General features: G+C 28.9%; 3 protein-coding genes across 9 annotated transcripts in view; 2 read left to right on the forward strand and 1 right to left on the reverse strand.

Annotated features, from left to right (window-relative positions):
• Nucleotides 1–22,767, reverse strand: part of LOC127278340 (protein turtle) — a 161,366-nt gene extending 138,599 nt beyond the window's left edge. For all 7 annotated transcript variants that reach the window (XM_051300030.1, XM_051300029.1, XM_051300027.1 and 4 more), the window contains exon 1: nucleotides 22,388–22,767. The gene's annotated coding sequence lies outside the window, so the exon portion shown is untranslated. The remainder of the gene's footprint in view (nucleotides 1–22,387) is intronic.
• Nucleotides 6,876–10,284, forward strand: LOC127278452 (uncharacterized). The gene is made up of 7 exons (XM_051300186.1): nucleotides 6,876–7,038; nucleotides 7,606–7,731; nucleotides 8,441–8,587; nucleotides 8,961–9,101; nucleotides 9,773–9,865; nucleotides 10,076–10,164; nucleotides 10,270–10,284. The coding sequence occupies exons 1-7, from the start codon at nucleotides 6,876–6,878 to the stop codon at nucleotides 10,282–10,284; spliced, it is 774 nt and encodes a 257-aa protein (XP_051156143.1).
• On the forward strand, nucleotides 10,659–11,344 carry LOC127278361 (uncharacterized). Its single transcript, XM_051300058.1, has 2 exons — nucleotides 10,659–10,826; nucleotides 10,904–11,344. The coding sequence occupies exons 1-2, from the start codon at nucleotides 10,700–10,702 to the stop codon at nucleotides 11,164–11,166; spliced, it is 390 nt and encodes a 129-aa protein (XP_051156015.1). The 5' UTR covers nucleotides 10,659–10,699; the 3' UTR covers nucleotides 11,167–11,344.
• Nucleotides 22,768–24,170: the final 1,403 nt, after the last annotated feature.

Raw genomic sequence — 24,170 nt, forward strand, 5'->3', positions numbered from 1 at the left:
ATCATCTGAACTTAAATTTAAATTATTATCATCTTGTGAAAGTATTTCATCCTCTTCAGCATCAACAAATTCTAAATAATTTTATTTTAATTAATTTAAATTCTATAATTTTTATAAAAATTGGTCAAGTTTAAAAGCGAATGTTTTACCAATCATAAACGCAGAAATTAAACTCAAAATTTTATTTTCAAATTTGGAAAAAACGTGTTAGGCATTTTCAAGGAGCATATCCCGCATGGGTAACCCACAGTACGGAGATTTGGAATATCCTAGGGATGTCTCTAAAATATCCCAGAGATATCTTTTTGTTGGGGGTAATCCATAAAGCATGTGATACATATTTTCAAAATTTTAAAACTCCCCCTCCCCCTTGTGATGCTTTTTCCAATACCGATTAACATGGAGTATGATATTTTGCTGACCCCCCCCCCCCCTACCCCCTACAGTATCACATGTTTTATGGATGACCCCTTGTGTGGGTTTTTTCTTGAAAATTGTGTAAAAAGGTTTCTATGTGACATAAAACTAATTATATATAGTGATTTTTATTAGTTTTTAGTAAGGAAAACAACAGTTTTATTAATTTTTGATAAAATAAAAAAAGTAGCAAAAACGAATAATTGGTCTAACATTTAAGACACCCCAGTTAATCCTTCTAGGGATAAATTGGAATTTTTCAAAATTGAAAAATTGTTTGATCTTAAGAATATAATTTTAATCAGCTGGAAATACGTAAACTTTTTAGGAAGATATCACCATCCTAATGATTTATTTTACAAAGAAAAAAGCAATCATTAATAACAATATTTACCATCATCATCATATGACATATTATTGTCCTCATCATATTCATCTGTATTCGGGTCGTACGGAAGAATATTATCACTTTCATCACTGGCAGTACTAGCAACACTGACATTAATATCTTCATCAACTAATTCAATATCTGTATCAGCTACTTCCACTTCATTGGCATCATTTAAGTGTCTTTGTTGGTGTTCGTCTTCCAAATCCTAATTTAATAATTTATATCATTTATTTTTATTTACATCACAACATAAATTAGGTAACTGCACCTTCCAGATAACCCATCATTTTTCAGGAGGTTTGTGGCAAGTTTGCAGTGCAAAATTCGCAAGTTTTATGCATATACTAAAATGTTTTAATTTGTTTAATGTTTAATTTTAATTGTCGTTCGCGCTATATATGGGACGTTCTTTGTCAACCGGACCACCCCATCTCTCCATAATTGGTTTAATTTAAAAAAATTTTATCATATTGGAAAAATTAGCTTGGAATGTCTACTTTTTAATCCCGTTGGGCGCTTTTTGAAATTCAAAATGGCGACTTAAATATGGCGCCTAAACGACATAAAAAACACAAAAAATCCACTAATATGATCTATATTATTGTTTAAAGCTTCACATATGACGATAAAAATAACCACAACATAGTTTACTTACAAACTGATAACGTATCTCCATTCAAAATTCAAAAATTCAAAATGGCGGATTAAATATGGCGGATAAAATTAAAAATTGAGCTAGACTCGTGAAAATTACTACTTGGGGGTTTTCGAGGTCGCTGATTACGAATCCGGTGTTAGTTTTCAAAAATTCAAAATGGCGGATCCAATATGGCGGACAAAAATTGAAAAAATGGAGCTAATTTCGTAAAAATGTCTACATAGGGGGTTTTTTGGTCGCTGATTACAAATCCAATGTCAGTTTTAAAAAATTTTTAAATGGTTGATGACAAATCTCTATTTAAAATTCAAAATGGCGGATAGAATTAAAAAATTAAGCTAGTTTTGTGATTATTAATTAAATAATCCTCACGTAATTTCCATAAAAAGTTATCTGGCGTTGTATTTGATAAGTTCAAATGGCACCTTTTTACGTTCAATATAAAAAAGTTAGATCAATTTTTTATATTTTGGTCCACCATTTTATATTCACCATTTTGATTTTTTAAAAAGTAACGATGAATTCGTAAAGATTGTCCTGAAAAACCCTTAGGTAGACATTTTAACGAGTTTAGCTCAATTTCTTGGATTTTTGGTCAGCCATTTAGAATTTTTAAAAAGTAACCGCAGATTCGTAATCAGTGGCCCCGAAAACCCCCGAGTAAACAATTTTACGGGTTTAACTTAATTATTTAAATTTTGGGCTACTATTTTAAGTCTGCCATTTTGAATTTTTAAAATCTAATAACGGATTTGTAATCAGCGACCCTAAAAACCCCCGAGTAACAAGTTTCAGGCGAATCTAAACGATTTTTTAATTTTTGTCCATCATATTGGATCCGCCATTTTGAATTTTTGGAAACGAATACCGGATTCGTAATCAGCGACCCTAAAAACCCCCGTGTAACAAGTTTCAATCGAATCTACACGATTTTTCAATTTTTTTGTCCGCCATATTGGATCCGCCATTTTGAATTTTTGAAAACTAACACCGGATTCGTCATCAGCGACCCCAAAAACCCCCGTGTAACAAGTTTCAATCGAATCTACACGATTTTTCAATTTTTCCGCCATATTGAATCTGCCATTTTGAATTTTTGAAAACTAACAACGGATTCGTAATCAGCGACCCCAAAAACCCCCGAGTAACAAGTTTCAGTCGATTCTAAACAATTTTTCAATTTTTGTCCGCCATATTGGATCCGCCATTTTGAATTTTTGAAAACTAACACCGGATTCGTAATCAGCGACCTCGAAAACCCCCAAGTAGTAATTTTCACGAGTCTAGCTCAATTTTTAATTTTATCCGCCATATTTAATCCGCCATTTTGAATTTTTGAATTTTGAATGGAGATACGTTATCAGTTTGTAAGTAAACTATGTTGTGGTTATTTTTATCGTCATATGTGAAGCTTTAAACAATAATATAGATCATATTAGTGGATTTTTTGTGTTTTTTATGTCGTTTAGGCGCCATATTTAAGTCGCCATTTTGAATTTCAAAAAGCGCCCAACGGGATTAAAAAGTAGACATTCCAAGCTAATTTTTCCAATATGATAAAATTTTTTTAAATTAAACCAATTATGGAGAGATGGGGTGGTCCGGTTGACAAAGAACGTCCCATATATTTTTGTAAATTACTGCGAAAATTTTCATAAATTACCGAAATTAAAAATTTTAATTGCGATTTATGCTTTACATATTTTTATAAATTTTAGACAAAATTTCTATAAATTACTGCATAAATTTCCATAAATTACCTCGAATATTTCCGTAAATTACCGAAATCAAAATTTTTAATTGTCGTTCGCGCTATATATATTTTTGTGAATAACCCCAAAAATTTCCATAAACATTTTAAATCAAATTTCAACTATTTTATAGAATTCAAAAAGCAAAGGATTTTTTTTTAATTTGTTTAAAAAAATTAAAAAATTATAAAAAATTTTCCGGCCCACCATGGGCCCACCATGAAGAGAAAAAAATATTTTTAAAGTTTCAGACACCAAATCGTGCGCTACACGGATAATCACCCATAAAGGAAAATTTGTTTCAACCATTTTTTAAAATTTTATAAATGAAAGAACTGCAAAAAGAAAACAAGCAATAAAAGAATGATTATATATCGAAAATTGGATTGTTCATGTAGAACAAAGAAAATCGGTTAATTGTTGCAATACTTTTTGTATTGTTTTAACAATTCGAAATTGTGATATCAACAAAACTGTTAAAAGAACAAAAAATGGTTTGAAGCAACAAACTATATATATGTATATAAAGAATCCATTTCTTTAATATAATAATTTCCTTTCCTTAGTTAAATTAATAAAAGAATATTGTACCTAACTCTGAAAAAGTTTCCAAATGGTGAAAACGAATATAAAGTTCGATAAAAGACAATTGAAAATTTTTTTAAAAATAAAGCTTGGAGAAAATCTTTAGAAGAATGTTTACAAAATTTCTGAATAGTTTAAAATTTCGATTTAGAAAAAAGATTCATGTAGCCAAATAAGATAAATAAACCATAAACATTATGTATTTTATTTAAATAGATTAATTAAATAATGAATTTTAATAATATAGAGATCAATATCGTATAATATATATATCGCTTTATATTCATTTATATTAAATTAAAAATTTTGTTATATTGTCTGAAATATCGTTGACATATTTGTAAGAAGACACTATTTTAGTGTAACTTTTATTCAAAACCATTTTAAATTAAACGACATTCCTCCTCTCTTATATCCCCGTCCCCTTCCACCACGTACTCCTCCATGTCCTCCTTTTCCTCGTGATCCTTCACCTTTTGATCCAAAATTTCCTCTTTCGAAACCTCTATATCCTCCTCTCCCTCGACCATAATTTTCTTTTCTACCTCTTTCAATGTTTCTTCCTCTGCTTTCATCCCCCATTGTATTTTGTTTATTTTGCCACTGGGTTCTTCTTTCATACCATTCTCTTCTACTTCTGCCGCTTCCTTTATTTCTTTTTCTTACTATTTCTGCATTTAATAAATAGAAATAATATTATTAATAATTAAGAAAATGTCTTGTTATTTTCGTGTTGGATGCATTAATTATATTTTCTATAAATTTTTCATAACTTTAATAAGGTGACATTTCTAAAATTAAATATAAAAAATTTAATTTGTTTATAATTATTATATTATTATATTTGTATAGCTGTGTCAAAATTTATAACAAAGATTTTAATTTAAAATTTAAGTTAAAATTCTAGTAGAAACAACATTTTATTTAATTGTTGTTGAAATAATTTAATTTTTGCAATACCAAGACGATAAATATTATTAGTCTAAATATTTTATTCATAAATTTAATTAACCTTTATTATTCAATCCTTCTTGAAAATTCAAACCAGACTTTTTCCACTCGCTATTCCACACAATTCTAGTTTTCGTGTTCCTTTTTTCGCTTTCATCTGTAAACAATTAGTTTAAATATTATAGTTGTGAATTTTTTGTAATAATATGGATGTAAATTTTGTGTGGATAATAATAATATTTTTATTTTAAAAAATTTTAATGTTTTATAATGATGACAAACTCAAATGTACGATATTTAAATATAAACTTAACTTCATGAAAAGAAATATTTCTGGAAGGATTTAATTTTCCATTATTTAAATTTATCTCAAAATTTATAAACAAATAATTAAATATATTATTATTATTATTTATTATTAAATTTATGTTATTTAATTATTAAAAAATTTTTTTTATTAATATATCTGATAAATCAAAATTAACCTTACCATTCGTTTCATTATTTTCTGCTTTGTTAATTTTTTTATTTTCACCTAATGCTGGATCAATTTCCATATTAGTATTCTGCACTGAAATCAAAAATAGAATTAATTTTTTTAATCATAATATAATTTCAATTACTTCCATTTTTTACTTACAATTTTTTAGTATTTCATTTTCTTTCCTTAATTTGTCAATTGTATCCTGCATTCTATTTATTTCTTCTGTAGACATCTTGACTTATTTTGACATTCGTCTTGGTTATAAAATGAGAGATTCATTTGTCAAAAACGAGCGTAACAATTTTATATTCATATTGACAAAATTTTATTTCAATAAATGTAAACATTTTTTTAATTATAAAAAAATAAAAATGAAAAATATTATTTTATTGTTTTTATATGTTTTTTAAATATGTTTATAAATATAATCTTTTTCTTCCTTACTGCGATCAGAAAAAAAATTTGATTTTTCAAGTGGAAGTTTTGTATTTTGAATCGTTCTTAACTTCGACTTAAATCAATTAATTTTGTAGAAAAAAATTAATTAGAAAAACTATAATACAAAAACGAAATTTTATTTAATTTAAATTGATACTTACTGCATAAAAATTTTCTGGCTACAAGAAATGAATTCTTATAATTTTCAGAAAAATTTACAATTAGAAAACTTAACATAATTATTATTAAAAAATAATGCACTGATTTTTAGTAGATGTAGGGTCAATTGGGGTAAATGGGGACAAGAGGTTTTGGAGCTTAATTTACAGTTTTTAAATTAAGTTCAACATCAATATTTTAACCTCACGTTACCTGTAACAGGTTATGAGTATTGCCAAATGCGAGACAAAATACTGGATTAAAAAAATAATTTCAATTGGTTCAACTATTATATATCTACTACAAAATTTTTTTCAAGTTTTTTCATCCCTTAATACAGCAATATACTTAAATAAACTTTTTCTTAAAACTTTCTTAGAAACAAATAAAAATTGTAAATAAATATGATAAATTAACTTACAGAATCGGATGAAGTAGATAATACATTAATCTCTTCATTCTGTTGAAGAGTACGTAAAATTCTCCTTTGAGTGGAATATGAATAACTTTCGAAATTCTTGTATCGGTGCATATTGTTCATTTATGAATATAATCAATGTATTAATTTTATTTCGATTAATTATTTGAACATTTCAGACTTGAATTATTAAAAAAAATTGTTTTAAAATCTTCCAATAATATAAACTTTAATTACAAAACATATACTTGACACGTCAGTCGAAAATTCAGTTTTGACATTTTAAACATAATACAAACTCGCTTTTAATTTGAAAAAAACAATCGATAAAAGTCAAATTTAAAAAATAAATATTTTAATTTAATTTTAATTTATTTAAAAAAATCTTTTAAAATTAAATTTACTTTACAGAAATTAAATTATAATCTTTTATTATTTAAACATAACTAATTAATAAATATATTTTCATTCAAATAAATTCTAAAATATTTAAAAAATTTTGAATAATTTATTGCAATTTTTTTAAGTGACAACATTCAATTTATTGAAATGTCATTTAGTGCAAAAGTGTCAAGTGTTCATGTCAGAAGAAAAAAAAATTAATCATTAAAATCAAACAAAAAATGACTGAGAAAACTAAAACTTTTTGCCTTGTCTTCTGGAAAGAAGACAAAACATATAGTGTTATGGAAGAACCTCAGGAATTAAAAAACATTTGTGACGGAGAGGAGGCAGATTTAGTGGAAGAAGGAACTTCATATAAAATTATTGTTTTGGCAAGAAGCGGTAATTATACTTTTTTTTAATAATAAAAAAATAACAGCTAATTACACTCATTTTCTTAATAGTTTGGAAAAATTTTAATTTATTAAATTACTATAAAATTAAATATTTCAATATTGGTTTGAAAAAATATTTTTATATTTATTTATTTAATTTAAAAATTCGAAGCTTCTAATCGTTTTTTACATTTCTAATATTAAAATTATAATAAATATAGAAAATAAAAAATATCTAAAGAAGTTAGAAGTTTCAACGGAAGGAAATATTATAAAAAAGAAACCGTCTAAAAATAAAAGAATTGATAAATGTAATAAGAATAAAGAAAGAAAAATTGTTCAAGAAGAACTAAACGAAAAAATTCTTAAATTAGGAGTGGACAATATATTTATGAATATGCCTGGACCTTCCAAATTTCAAATTCCAATAGGTAACTGTTTTTCCTCATTCTTTTTTTTTAATTATATATATTTTCTTTTTTCCTTTCATCTATTTTTTTCTCCATTCTCCTTCACTCAATAATAATTCGTCCTGATTTATTCATGAATAATAACCTGAAAATTATTTTTTTAGATGTTAAATCAAATAGAACTGACGAAGAATTAGTTAAGAGCGACAACCAAAGAGACTTTCTGCAAGATTCGGAGAATAAAATAATAAATTCTAAAACTGAACTTACGAAGTCACAAGTCCCAAAAAGTAATAATTTCATTCTAAACAAAGAGAAAAATACTCTCATTTACTCTTTCTCTTACTCTATATATTTTCATCAGTATCTTTAATTCTCTTTTATTTTATATTTTCTCTAATTCACTCATTGCCTAATTCTTACTTTTTCACGCGTTCTCCCATTCACTCTTATACCTCTCAACTCTTTTTCACTTCTCCACTACTGTCTGTCTTATTGTCTTATTCTCACTTTTTTCGTCTCAATCAGTTGCTGTTTCTTCTTTTTTGTATCTTATAAATTCTTTTTTTCTCATTCTCCCTTCCACTTCCTTTTTTCTTTCATCCTTCTCCATTTCTTTCTCTCGCTAATATATTTGTAGCTTTTTTTCATTTTTAATTCTATGGTTAACGAAAAACAGAAATACCAGACATGTAAATGGGATGAGCAAAAAGTTTTGAATGTTCAAATTTTTTTTAATCTATAAATTATTAAAAATTATGATGTCAATGTAAAATAAAACAATAAATTAAACAATTATTAAAGTAAATAACTTCTTTTTAGAAATTTAAAACAATATTTTGTAATAAAATTCGTAATTAAAGGAGTTGGAAAAAAATTCGTTCATTTGAACGTTCAAAACTTTTGGCTCATTAAATGGAAATTTTCTTATCTTATTTATTGACAGTATAAATTGTCATCACTTACTCCTGCAAAATAATCTAACACGTATCTTTAAAGGCGGCGACTCAATGAAAAGCAAAAAAAGAGATTCAAATACTCATAAGAAAAGTAACTTTACTGAAGATATTAAAAGCAAAAACTCACATAACAATATTGCTCCAAATAAACAGATGCCTAAAATTTCTAAAGTACAAAAACCAAAAGGTAACTATTTTAACTTTAAAAACGAATTTAGCCAAGCCCTAAATCTAATTTTTCTCTATATCTGTATTATTTTCCTTTGTAAAATTTTTTAATTCTTTCCACTCTCCATTTTCAAATTTTTTCTTTAATTAATCATTTTTACTCTTATTACTATACACTATTATTCTTTTATCCATTTCACTTTATTTTACCATTCCTTTTTTTCTCTACAATAATTCTCATAAAATGTTCTCTTTTACTTAATATTCTAAAAAAAATCTTAGTAGTGCTAAAAATAAAAATTTCCAAATATTAAATTTAATAAAATCTTAGTCGTGTATTTTAGTTTTCCTCATTTATTCATGAATAATAATCTAAAAACCATTTCTTTTAGGTGCTAAAGCAAATAGAAATGACGCAGAATCATTAAAGAGCGACAACCAAAGTGAATTTTTGCAAGATTCCGACAATGGAAATTCTGACAATGAAATAATAAAATCTCAAATTGAACTTTCGAAGTCAGAAGTTCCAAAAAGTAATTATTTTATAGTAACATAAAAAGAGAAAAATATTCTCTATATATCTTTCATTTTCTTTAATTCTATTTGTTTCTAATTCCAACATTGCGTGTTTCTTACTTTTTCGCACCATTTCACACTTATACTTCCTACATCTCTTTCACTTGTCCACTTTTGTCTTTCTATTTGTCTTCATAGAAAAAACCTTATCTCATTTTTGTTGCCCATCAACATGAGCCGCCTACACGGCTTATTCTGAGTTCAGTTTTTTTCTTTGTTATTCTGGTTTTTCTTCTTAAACAGTCATCTTTTCTTCTTATCTTTTGTATATTTTAAACTCTTTTTCTTATTTTCTTTTCCATTCCCTTCATCTTCACCATCTCTCTTTTCTTCTTACTTTCTTTAACCCTCTATTATCTAAGTATTTTTTTATTCACTACTTTAACAAAGAAAATTCTTCTAATAAACATAAAATAGAAATTTATTTTTATATTATTATGAGAAGAAAAAGTCTTAAATTTGTGCGAATCTGAACATTCTCTAATTCTTGTTTACTAAATGAATTTGTCAATCTGTTTGGTCGCAACTTCCAATAAAACAGATTGCTTAATTTTGAGTGAAATACTTCTGTCCACTAATTGCATCATTATAATTAAATTATATAAAAATATATAAATTATTTTTAAAGGTAACATGAACGATAGCAAAAATACTGATCCGGTCGCAATAATTGAGCATGTTAAATATTTACCTGGACATTCAAAACAACAAATGCCAAAATGTAATTATTTTAACCTAATAATTTACATCAAAACACACATATACCATACTAGCATAAATCAGATTTCCGCTTCCATCGGATAATTTTTCTTGCTTTAGAAATCCGATATATATGGGTTTATTCAGTCTCTCTTAAACTCTTAATTACTCTATCTTACTTTTTCTTTATAAACAAATTTAAATCTAAAACATATATTTTTCTATTTTCTAGTTCCTCCGGAATTTGTTACATTTCTGCGACAATTTTTGGCCTTCGCAGAAAGTAATCAATCAAATGAAAATTCAGATGATAGCAACCAAGTCCGTTATCTTTTCATCCAATATAAAATTTTCTTTGAAAGAAGAAAAACTTCTTAGTTTCAAAGAAAATTTCTTTCATTCGAAAAAATTTTCTTTGATTTAAAGAAATTTGTGCATTAAATCGAAGAAATTGTAATATTGATATAGGGCCAAAGAAACATTTATTTCAATTAAATAACAAATTTCTTTGAAACGAAGATAATTTTTTTGTGATCAAAGATAATTTTGTTTGAAACAAATTAATTTTCTTTCAATCAAAAAAAAATTTGTCAAAGAAATTGATTTCTTTTAATCAAAGAAATCTTTTTTCTCGATGCGTTTTATTCACTATTTCTATTTCTCTAATAACTTAATTATTCACCCTTACTCCTAAAATATTACTTTCATTTCATCCGTTTTAATGTAGTTAACAAACCTGTTATCCAGCGAAGGTATTGAAAATAATCAAAATAAAGTTTCCATAATAAACGATACTTTGGTGATTCGGAAATCACAAGAAGTAGAATTCACCCGCTTTAAAAAAAAACCTAAAGAAATGGTTCGTCGCTTGATGTTAGAATTAGTAGGTCGCGACGAACTGAAAACAATGACTGCTCTCGGAAAGCAAACGGTAGGAAGTAAAAGAAAGGAAATTCCAGAACAAATCAGGAATTGTGTTTACAGTGTGTATCGTCATTGTTATGTATTAATTTTTATTAATTTTATTAATTAATTAAATTTTATTATTAATTTTTTTCAGATTATATTATGAAACATTCAAAAGGATTAAGCTATACCAAATATATTGATACACTTAATAATCAATGCTGCACATTGAGAAATCCGAAGAGCTCAATTCCAACGAACATAAAAAAAAATAATCAAAATAACAAGCGTAAAAATATTGAAGATGAGGATTCTGGAAGTGAGCATGAATTAAGTGAAAGGTATATCATATATAAAGCATGTGTGACCGGGTCAGAAAAAACGGTGTTATCGACTGAAAAATCGATTTTTTTGTGATGGTTTCTTACAGTTTGAGGTCCTAAAAATACAATGCAACTATAGTCCTAAATGTAAAAAAAATTTGTTGCATTTGTTTAAACAAATTAAAAAAAAAAATTTATTTTGAAAAATTTTTTTAATGAAAATATAAGTAATTCTAAGGCAAAAATTACTCTTGGTATTTTTGCTTAAAATAAAAAATTGAATGCCAAAACCATTAACAAAAAATTAGAGCTAAATTCTGCGCGATGATCCATAAGTATATATTCATCATCGGCGACCTGGTTCTATAGATAAAAAATAACCGTGGATTATTGTGCGGTTGTCAGTTCTGAAGGTGCATAAAAAATTTCAGTCCTCTAGAACATCAGCAAGTCGTTCAAATTAAATTTTAAAATTTCATATTTTGACTTTTGCAAAACAAATTGTTTATAACAATAACACTGATGTTCAAAAAATAAAAAAAATAAAATTTTATTCATAAAAATCGTGTTCAACATAAAAAATACATAAGGAACACTTATCTAGGTCCTTAGAAATATAAAATGTTTCAAGAAATCTATTTTAATTGGTAGTAAAACTTTTAACGCGTTTTTCTCAAAAAGTTGATTTTGGTCGATACCACCGTTTATAGGTAAAATATGTATAGAAAATTGTTTAAGGGTACATCTTAATAATAATAAAAATTAACAACAATAACTGTATATAGGGAGGATTCTTCAGAAGCAGAATCAATGGCTAAAAAGCAAAAAATCAATTCAAGTGAAAATTTATGTTCTGAGCAATGATTTCAATAATTTTTTTTTAAATTTGAAGCTTATTAAATTGACATTAGTTTTTGTTTACCATTTCTATATTATCAATTATGTTTAAACTTTAAACATAATATAAATAATAATAATAATAAAAATCCATTATAAAATAAGTACAATAAAATACATTTTGTTGAAAAGTAAGGTTTAAAGAAATTTATTTGAAATTATAAGTACAGGAATTTTACTAAATATGATAAAAAACAAAAAATGTTTTGCCATGGTTCATCCAGGGTAAAAACATTTTTGTAATCAATAAAAAAGACAAAAAATGTTTCGCCATGGTTCATCCAGAGTAAAAACATTTTTGTCTTGATCCATGGTTCGCCAAGGGTTAAAGACAGTGACAAAAATTCAATAAAAAAGACAAAAAATGTTTTGCCATGGTTAAGCCAGGGTAAAAAATGTTTTGTCTTGATCCATGGTTCGCCAAGGGTTAAAGACAGTGACAAAAATTCAATAAAAAAGACAAAAAATGTTTTGCCATGGTTAAGCCAGGGTAAAAACTATTTTGTCTTGATCCATGGTTCGCCAAGGGTTAAAGACAGTGACAAAAATTCAATAAAAAAGACAAAAAATGTTTTGCCATGGTTAACCCAGGGTAAAAACTGTTTTGTCTTGATCCATGGTTCGCCAAGGCTTATAGTAAGAAAAATTCAAGAAAAAAGACAGAAAATGTTTTGCCATGGTTCATCCAGGGTAAAAACATTTTTGTCTCAATCCATGGTTCGCCAAGGGTTAAAGAAAGTGACAAAAATTCAATAAAAAAAGACAAAAAATGTTTCGCCATGGTTCATCCAGGGTAAAAACATTTTTGTCTTGATCCATGGTTCGCCAAGGGTTAAAGACAGTGACAAAAATTCAATAAAAAAGACAAAAAATGTTTTGCCATGGTTAAGCCAGGGTAAAAAATGTTTTGTCTTGATCCATGGTTCGCCAAGGGTTAAAGACAGTGACAAAAATTCAATAAAAAAGACAAAAAAGGTTTTGCCATGGTTAACCCAGGGTAAAAACTGTTTTGTCTTGATCCATGGTTCGCCAAGGGTTAAAGACAGTGACAAAAATTAAATAAAAAAGACAAAAAATGTTTTGCCATGGTTAAGCCAGGGTAAAAACATTTTTGTCTTGATCCATGGTTCGCCAAGGGTTAAAGACAGTGACAAAAATTAAATAAAGAAGACAAAAAATATTTTGCCATGGTGAAGCCAGGATAAAAACTGTTTTGTCTTTATCCATGGTTCGCCAAGGGTAAAAGTAAGAAAAATTCAATAAAAAAGACAGAAAATGTTTTGCCATGGTTCATCCAGGGTAAAAACATTTTTGTCTCAATCCATGGTTCGCCAAGGGTTAAAGACAGTGACAAAAATTAAATAAAAAAGACAAAAAATATTTTGCCATGGTTAAGCCAGGGTAAAAACTGTTTTGTCTTGATCCATGGTTCGCCAAGGGTTAAAGACAGTGACAAAAATTAAATAAAAAAAGACAAAAAATGTTTCGCCATGGTTCATCCAGGGTAAAAACATTTTTGTCTTGATCCATGGTTCGCCAAGGGTTAAAGACAGTGACAAAAATTAAATAAAGAAGACAAAAAATATTTTGCCATGGTTAAGCCAGGGTAAAAACTGTTTTGTCTTGATCCATGGTTCGCCAAGGGTTAAAGACAGTGACAAAAATTAAATAAAAAAGACAAAAAATGTTTTGCCATGGTGAAGCCAGGGTAAAAACATTTTTGTCTCAATCCATGGTTCGCCAAGGGTTAAAGAAAGTGACAAAAATTTAATAAAAAAGACAAAAAATGTTTCGCCATGGTTCATCCAGGGTAAAAACATTTTTGTCTTGATCCATGGTTCGCCAAGGGTTAAAGACAGTGACAAAAATTAAATAAAAAAGACAAAAAATATTTTGCCATGGTTAAGCCAGGGTAAAAACTGTTTTGTCTTGATCCATGGTTCGCCAAGGGTTAAAGACAGTGACAAAAATTAAATAAAAATGACAAAAAATGTTTTGCCATGGTGAAGCCAGGGTAAAAACTGTTTTGTCTTGATCCATAGTTCGCCAAGGGTTAAAGTAAGAAAAATTCAAGAAAAAAGACAGAAAATGTTTTGCCATGGTTCATCCAGGGTAAAAACATTTTTGTCTCAATCCATGGTTCGCCAAGGGTTAAAGAAAGTGACAAAAATTCAATAAAAAAGACAAAAAATGTTTCGCCATGGTTCATCCAGGGTAAAAACATTTTTGTCTTGATCCATGGTTCGCCAAGGGTTAAAGACAGTGACAAAAATTAAATAAAAAAGACAAAAAATATTTTGCCATGGTTAAGCCAGGGTAAAAACTGTTTTGTCTTGATCCATGGTTCGCCAAGGGTTAAAGACAGTGACAAAAATTAAATAAAAATGACAAAAAATGTTTTGCCATGGTGAAGCCAGGGTAAAAACTGTTTTGTCTTGATCCATAGTTCGCCAAGGGTTAAAGTAAGAAAAATTCAAGAAAAAAGACAGAAAATGTTTTGCCATGGTTCATCCAGGGTAAAAACATTTTTGTCTCAATCCATGGTTCGCCAAGGGTTAATGAAAGTGACAAAAATTCAATAAAAAAGACAAAAAATGTTTTGCCATGGTTCATCCAGGGTAAAAACTGTTTTGTCTTGATCCATGGTTCGCCAAGGGTTAAAGACAGTGACAAAAATTAAATAAAAAAGACAAAAAATGTTTTGCCATGGTTAAGCCAGGGTAAAAACATTTTTGTCTTGATCCATGGTTCGCCAAGGGTTAAAGACAGTGACAAAAATTAAATAAAGAAGACAAAAAATATTTTGCCATGGTGAAGCCAGGATAAAAACTGTTTTGTCTTTATCCATGGTTCGCCAAGGGTAAAAGTAAGAAAAATTCAATAAAAAAGACAGAAAATGTTTTGCCATGGTTCATCCAGGGTAAAAACATTTTTGTCTCAATCCATGGTTCGCCAAGGGTTAAAGACAGTGACAAAAATTCAATAAAAAAGACAAAAAAGGTTTTGCCATGGTTAACCCAGGGTAAAAACATTTTTGTCTCAATCCATGGTTCGCCAAGGGTTAAAGTGCATTAATTTCATGACAATCAAAGAAATGTATTTATGCTCTTCAGCCAGGCATTTCCCAGACCATGGGAAACGATCATAAGCAAGGGTTATCCCAGGGAATGTATTTGCCCTAGCCTATGGTTTCGCCAAGGTTTTTTACATCTTACTTCGAACCTTCTCCCAGGGTCTTCCCTGGGTTGACCATTTCTACGCGGGTAATCATGATTATCCAATCATATACTCTGTATGCACTGTTTCTATTCATTCAATCATTCTGATTGGACTGATAAAGTTGCGCGCGCAGAAATTAGTGACTACCACTAAACATAACCTAAAATTTTTTATTCCTTTTCGCCGCCATTATATTACTTAAATAACACAATTTTTTAATAATGGAAAAACATTTTATAGAACGATATAATAATAATTTAATTAGAATATAAATATACGAGAGGAATTTAAGAGTATTGTATCATGATGACAATGCATTTCCACCTCCCTCTTTCTCTTGCTTTGCGTGCAAATTTTTTTCCACTTTTCCTCAGTAGGACGCTGAATAGAATATGCTCTCGTTATAAACCACTTCAAAAGAACCGCGCCGGTTCAGCATCTCGAAAAGAGGATTGGACAACAGTTAAAGAGGAAAAGGTGACGCAACCTCATTAATTATATCATTATTCATTATACACTTTCAAATTCATGCTCTTTATCCACTTGTATACAATATATGTGTGAAATAAACTTTTTCAAATTTTTTGTATATATAGTTTTAATTTCTTCAATTAATTTTTTTTTAAATTAATTTAAAAACAATGAAACATGTGATTTATAATGTATAAGTGAAATGTATTATTAATATATCTGAATTACATTTCATGAAATTGGTTTACAATAATCGCTATATTAAAATTAATTGCAAATTACAATTGTGAGTACATATTCATATATACCAGTGATTGTAAACGAACAGGAATCAAATGCATTAAAAGGTAATCTAATAATCTTGTTATGATGTAAATTTAATGCGCACATGTTCTCAATGCTTTTCAACAAAATAATTATATTGCATTTAATCAAACAGGTACTTTGACATTATGATCGCGTGAAGAAATACATAAATGGGGATTTCATTCGTGAAATTACAAATTATGCAAAGCAGACTTTTTTTCAATTTCATATCATTTCCTAAAATCTTATTTTTTTTGATCATTTCTAGGAATTGAAAAAAAAGTTCGCATTTTGTTAATGTGGTGTATCTTTGAAAAACTATATTTTAGCTTTTTCCTATGATTACAAAGTTCTATATCCATTCAAAAATGTCATGCTCATTGTTCATATATATGTTTCTGTTGGCAAATGTAGAGAAAGCTGATTGCAAGTTTTTTTTCACTTCTTTCCATACTCGGTGTTATTTTTTTTTTTTGAAGGCAGCTTATTGTTTGGGTTTTTTTTGGTCGAATAATAGTTCGGTGCATAGTCTGATCGCACCATATGTACAAGCTTTGTGTTTCCTTGTGGATACATATATATAGATAAGCTTTTTGAAAACTCCTTTCGTTGAGGAATGTTTGTAGGCGGAAGATGAAGGTACTTGGCGTGATTGAGAGAGACCTTAGTGACGCACGATATGCATTGATGCTGGTGTTTTTTCTCTTTCTCGCTATAACACCTTCTTCAAACTTTTCAGTGAGAGGCAAAATTTTTATTGTCAGAAAATTCACCAAAAATTTTACCGATGTAACATTTAAAAGCAATTAAAAAAACAATTTCTTAATAAAAAGACCCTTTTTCTTTATGGAGTATATTAATTAATTTTTATGAAAGTTGTTTTGCAAAACAAAAAAAAAGGCGAATAAACCTCCTTTTAGCATACTTCTACTTTTTTGTGCTTATTCTATTATGCAAAATTATGCCATTATGTTATGCAAAATCTCTCAGCGAATCTTCCCTTTCTGCGCATATACTATAATTCTCTATTTGCATGATGCGAAAGAGAGAGAGTGTGTGTGTTGAAAATATCATAGTTTTGTTGAAAATTACATTTTATTTGACAAAATCTCACAGAGGCATATGGAAGTTTCATTAAAAAAATTGCAGTCAATATTATGTAGTATATGCGACCGGTAGTTCAGTTTCAACTGTGCGGAGGGAGCTCAACGAAGCATAGAGTCACACGAGCAATTCTTTCTGACTTGTATATATGCATCCGGGGATGAAAATCCAACAGGATGTAATGTAAGGGGGCATTGAAGAAAGATGAAAAATAGTGTGTGAGAGAAAAACTTCTTTCGCTATGGGAAAAGCTTTACAGTATAGTAAAAAATATATATATATATATACGGTCAAAAAGTACATGCCGCGGCCTGATGGCGCGTCGTCTTTACTCTTCTCGCATTCCAAAGGGATCATTACGTCAAATAACAGGGATCTTCTCGGTCGACTTGTGCCTTACAGTCACGCCTGTCTTCTTTTCCTTTTGTACCGCGCTCACTATCGATTCTTCTTTCCTTTTCTGTCCTCCTAGAAAATCTTGATTCCAGATCTTTTAAGACTTCCCCTCCTTATACATACTTTTACCTGTCGCTTTTGGATTCTTTTAAATTGCACACCAAACCGTAAACTGCATATTTCCTCTTCCGAATCCAGTAAATTGCAATAACACACTTCCTGTGAAATTATCGCACCATTTTCTAAAAATGGTCACAAAAAACTCTAATTGTTCCATCAGTTTCGGAATTTTTAAAAATTCAAAAGGATTAAATTCAGTAACGGATTGATTCAGAAAGAACTTTTGCGTTTTTTCATTGATTAATGAAAAAAAATATGAATTCTAAAGTTTATTTTTCTTGGGTTAACATCTCGCGAAATGATTTCACATCCTGCTAAGGTTTGACCACATAGAGACACACTGCCAAGAATCCGAAAACAGGAGAGCGTGCGAGTTGAACGTGACTGCAATGTTCAAAGATCTGTGTTTTACACAGTCGACCAACTTTCAACAAATAATGTATACCAAAAAAGCTTCAGCAAACTTAGCCCAATAACGAATTCACATATTGATCAAATTACATTGTATATGTATCGAAGAAATTTCGTTTCATAATATATTAGATAAAATTGAATTCTTGAATTTTATATTCAATTTCTAAATTATTATTCCTAAATAGTAAAATCACTTCACAAAAAAAGGGACAAAAATCTTTAAAAATTATTTTTCACCTCAAGAATAAATTTAATTGATAAAATTTTATTCTACGTGTGATATTCTCTTGGCGAGTATCAAATTCCTATCGATTACATTATCTTGCATATAGGTATCGAATTTTCCCTCTACGCCCTGATGGTTTACTCGGTTAAACTTAATTACACTCGGGGTGTATGTTTGCACGCAGTCATTACTTGCGAGGGTTTCTCTCTCCTTCTCTGTATATACTATATATATTGGAAAAGAGACTCAAAGGCTGGTTTTGGACCACCACCACGCCTCTCATCGCGTTTTTGTTCCATTCTCTGAAAATTCGTCGTCGTCGTTGTTGTAAAACGCTTTCACGTATCATCAAACATCGAGTTAAAAAACATGCTATGAACTTTTAAACTCCGAGAGATTTCCTGAATATATGTCACATATAAAGCGACCAATTACATTTTTTTTTATATATATAGGGAACAAATAAAAAAATGTTATGAATTTTTCTCCAAAAAATAAATATTATATACTTATTTTGAATCAAAATTCATGTATATATTATACCGAAAGGGAACGTTTTAGTTGAAAACAATTTTCCTGATGCATGCATAACTCAAGTGCAAAGTGATGTATTAATGCAAATTACTTGTGCGGTGCCGAAAGCATAAACTATTTCAGCATGTACAGAAATTAAGGGCATAGTTTCCAAGTAAAGTTCTGTCAATGCGAGATTGCACAAGATTTGTGCCTTTCACAATATATATATATATATTCAAAATGTTTCTAACAATAAGTATATATGAAACTAACTAGAAACTCCCGACATATCAAAGTAGCAAATTTAAGAAGAAAGAAGTAACATAACTAAGTGCACATTCATTATTTTTAAATTTAGCGCCATTATGTCTAGTTCCGTTTTTCATGGTTGTCGTCATTTGAGATTCCTAACCTAAAAATTCTGTTATAGTTCTATGTACATCCATAAAGACGACAGTAATATAAATTCTACAAGGGAATGGAAAATCATCACTATTTAGTATATAGACATAATTGAAACACGTGTGTATATATATGTGCCGAAGAATGCGAGTAATTGTCACCTGTCATACATTCTAATCTAAGATATGGCGAGATCATATTCATGCTACTTGCTCGCAATTTCCTCAACGCTTGCAGGCCTCGGACTCTACTCGAGTACAATACAAATACGCTGAATATGCATGAACCTGTACGTACGTCCTCAAATTAGGTTTCACCGGGTTCCTCGAGTCCTGTTTTCCGGCACTCGAAGCACTCTCGGCTTTCGAGAGTTACACTCTCCTCTCTCTCTCTAACCATGAAGCTTCGGCCACACGCTTCACTCATACTTACCAAGTGAAACAATATGTCGTTCAATAAATATATCAACACTAAAATTCCAAATTTGAAATTATTTTAGAACCTTTTTAAAAAAAAAAATGTTTCTCTAATCTCTCTCTCTCTCCCTCTCTCTAATCACCTTATGCCAATCCCACGGTTCCTTTCAGAAACTTAAATAGAAACTTGCAATTCTCTCCACAGAGCCATAAATTTCGAAGGACACGCGATCAGAACTAGACACGCTATTCTCTCGTGGAAACCTTTCACCCAGACTGCAAAAGCCTTTAAGATACGTCGATTGGATGGCCTCGGGAATATCGCAAAAGAGAGAAATGAGAAAATTCTCAACGATTGCCGATTGCTCGAGGAACACACATTCTATATATATATATATATATATATATATATATACACGAGAGACTCGTCGCCTCAAGCAAACGAACACGTTGGTAAAAAAAAGCCAAAATTGATCCTCGATGTTGCTGACGAGATAAAAAAAGAGAAAAAGAGAAATTTTTTTTTCTAATTCGATTAAACTACTTTTATTGCTAAGAGGGAAAAAAATTACAAGACAAGAGCCGAAAAATTAAAAATTTGTTCCATTCAATAAAAATGTCCGAAATTCAGGAATTTTGCCAAAAAGAAGAATAGAAAACTATTTTTTTTCCTCCCTTAAGAATCTTTAAAAACAGATAGTATCGTGTAACTAATGAGTTCCATTAAAAATCTTTATAGACTCCCGAAAAATATCCTTGGGAGATATATTTTTCTATTTACCTGCACTGATAGCAATCTAAAAATTATGGTCGGATTTGACAAAACGGAAGCTTTAAGTCCAGCACTATTTACTTCCTAAAAGCCATTGATTTTGTTTTAACAGCTGAAATCTTTCTTTTTGAAAAATAATCCAAAATTTTTGCCACTACCTATGGCGATAGTTATTGAAAAAAATTGAAACTGGTGGGAACTATGTAATTTATTACAAAAAGTGGGGATAAATCATCATTAATGAGGGTTTAATAAATAACATATATTCTCTAGAGAAAAACCTAAGAAGCAAAAAATTCATGTTTATGATGATTAAAAGAGTTACTTTTCAAAAATCAGTTCTTTAAACATTTGTTTTGACCTTCTTTGTGTCCTCAAAACAATCATAAACATATAACCAATACTTTTTTTTGCTTTATCTTTCTTCAGTGACGAAGCAATCAAAAATGATCTTTCTTCAGTGCGGTAAATAAACCGAAATAGTTGTACTTTTTTCTTTTTTCATTTATTTCCAAAACTTTTTCCTTTTAGGACTATATAGATTTCATCATAATTAGAAATATATTCTCTCTCTATATAGTGAAATATGAGGCTTATATATTTATTTCGCGGCTAATCGGTTAATCTTGAAATTTGATAATGCACAGAAATTGATCCAGGTATTTGGCATTAAATCGGTTGTGTGAGTTAAACGCAATGCTGAAACCAAACAGCCTCAACCGGTCACTTGGGGTTCAACGAACTACCCGAATGCCTCTCTCGTTCATATCATCCAGAACACGCGACTGCGTTATTTTCCCTCAAAATTCAATCTTATCAATAACCACACATGTATTGTTTATTTTTTTCCCGACAGGTTAAATATTGCAGAAAAGTGTATTTCTCCTTTTTTCTATATTGTTAAAAAAAATTGTCATTAAAATGCAAATTTCATTCTATGAAAGAGAGAGAGAGAGAGGCGTATTATTAATTATGGAATCCAAATAATTTAGCATGATTAAATTTTATTAAACAGTCTAATTATCGACTATTGTTTAATTATTCCTGTATAAATTGTCAGTATAGTTATTCATAATTTTTTTGTTATTGTCAATTCTTGGTTCTTTATCTTTTTGCATTCTATTGGGAAATTTCTGTTTTAATTCTTATCCTTTTTCCACTATTCGTAATTTTGTGTTTTTAATTTATTTTCTTGTTTTGTTGTATTTTCAGTTAATTTTGTAATTCATCATCCATTTACTTTTCTTCTATTATTCAAAATTTTATTTCATAACTTTTTAAATTCTTTTAATTTTTTAAATAAATGTTATTCCCATATACTGTATAATTATTTAACACAACGAGAATCATAGCATTTTCATAAAAGCTTTTAAAAATCCATTAAAGTTGTTAATAAATTAAAATATGAATAATAATCATCTTGGCGGAAATTATATATTTCAATAAATTAATGTATTTTACTATAATATTAATTTATGATATATATTTTTTTCATATGTATATTTATAAATTAAATAATATTAATTTTAAAGTCAGATTTACATATAATTTTGCGAATAATTGTAAATTTATTGATCAAATATAGTTGACCTGAGTGCACATATATGTAAATTCCAAAACTTGACTTCCGGAGGGTAGGGTTCTGTACCCCTATTTTATTTGTATATGTATATACGTAACCGCGGGAGCGGCAGAAAATCACATGCTGCAGGTGTCACTCTAAAGCGACATATCACTTCAAAGGAAACGAGGGAGCTAACGAAAAATAACATTATACATACACTATAATTTTCTCGCAAATTCATATTCTTGGCAATTAAAACATATTTCTTTAATTAAATTCAAGTTTCTTCTTTTTTTTCAACAAAAGCCCATTTTTTCTAAATTTTGTTTCAAACAAAACACTCATACTTTATCATTTACAATTAGTAATTATTTACTAAACACTTGAGCAGGACATCATCTTAAAATGTTTATTAAAAAAAGAAGTCTAGTAAAAAAAAAGAAAATTCTGAAAATGAAAAATAATTACTATAAAAATATATCAAAATCTTACCTGGGAGTAACTGTTGGCGCACTTCCACTGGTATAAATAAAACTTTCCAAAATAAGAACAAACTTGTCACTGTATACACGAAACACAAAATTTTTTTCAAACTAAAAAACAACACATTCACTGGGGTCCCGTGGCCCGATTATAAAAATTAAAAATATTTAAATTGTAATATAAGAGACAGCACACAATAAAAATGTAATATTTCACTGTTTTATAAAGAAAAAAAACGAAATAGTTATATAAAAATGTTAACACACACACGCGAACACATTTTGTATATATATATATATTTACATACACAAGTAAAGAAGAAATAGAATTTTATATGTGAGTAAATGAAACAAATACCGACACGCAAGCAGAACACTTTCCGGTTCGAAGCTCTGCCGGGTACTGGGGGTTTAAGTCGAATCTTTGCTATTGAGCGCACCTCCGAGCATCAGCCAATCAGCGTGGCGCCGCATTCTTCGTAGCCAATCCGGCGCCATGCCGCCACAAATACTAAAGTAGCGCGCGTCATTGTAAGCTACCCAAAAAAGCGACCGACATATGACTTTTTTTTAGCAAGGTGCAACAAAACCAACAAAAAAAAAACACTTGAAATATATATAAATACTAGAATGCGACACGATCAATTACAAAAGGATGTAAAAAGATAAAGGTTTATGTGTACCAAGTGATAGAACACTTCCACTTATTTTCGTTTTGGGAAAGAAGTGTTTTTATTTTTGAAGAAACGTTTTACCGATTATTTTTATAGTTACCTAGTTTTGAATAGAAGGTAAAAGTATAATTCTAATATTATTTTTTTTGCCTTTTCAGGTGCAGCGGAAGAATCAGTTCACAATTGACCTCTCCGAGTTAATTGGATCAAAAGTATCATCGTTTTAAAGTAGTTTGGATCCATCAGAATTATCAATAGTTTTTCTTTTTTAGATGCAGTAAAAATTAGCGTCTTTAGAAAACTAAATTGTAACCAAATTAGAAATTTTTGTTTACATTTGATAATAAATTTAAAAAAAAAGTGTATATCTAACTTCGTTATAAATTCCACAATAATTGTCTTCTGAACCTTATAAAATATACAATTTATTTTGTTTGTCATTTGCACCTGAAATTTACTTGATTCTATATATAGCAAATGTTTCTCTATAGAGAAGTTCCATAACTCTCATAAAATTTCATGTTTCGCAAACTTTACAAGCTCCACAAAGCCGGGTTCATTTAATTATAAAATGGCTTCTGAAAATCCAATGGCATATATTTGTATATATATACATATTTCGCCTAGCAAATCTAATAATTAAATATTATATTATAAACAAAGAATACCATTTTCACAATGTGAATAAACGTGAATTTATTCGATTGTCTATTTTCACGCCGTAAAATGACGTGACGTTAGCCAAATGTCTAATTTCACGCCGTAAAATGACGTGACTTTAACCAAATGTTTATTTTCTCGCCGTAAAATGACGCAATTTTAGCCAATTATCTATTTTCACGCCGTAAAATGACGTGACTTTAGCCGATTAATAATTAAGAGGAACAAATTTTTTTTAATTCAAAATTGAATCACTTTAATATTTGGCAATTATTTCTTTTTTATATTCATATTAATCAAATATCAATTATTATATTCCGATATTGTAATATGGAATATACATATGTCTCCATGGTCAATATTAATCATGATGGGATAGTTCTAATGCGTACTAATGGCTCTCGCTAATTTATGTTAGCCTATTTGATGTTAAACTTGCTTCAATGACATATGTATATA

This window comes from Leptopilina boulardi, unplaced genomic scaffold (genome assembly GCF_019393585.1).
Source record: "Leptopilina boulardi isolate dan_hultmark-lab unplaced genomic scaffold, ZJU_Lbou_2.1 LbouV2_202, whole genome shotgun sequence".
NCBI lineage: Eukaryota > Metazoa > Arthropoda > Insecta > Hymenoptera > Figitidae > Leptopilina > Leptopilina boulardi.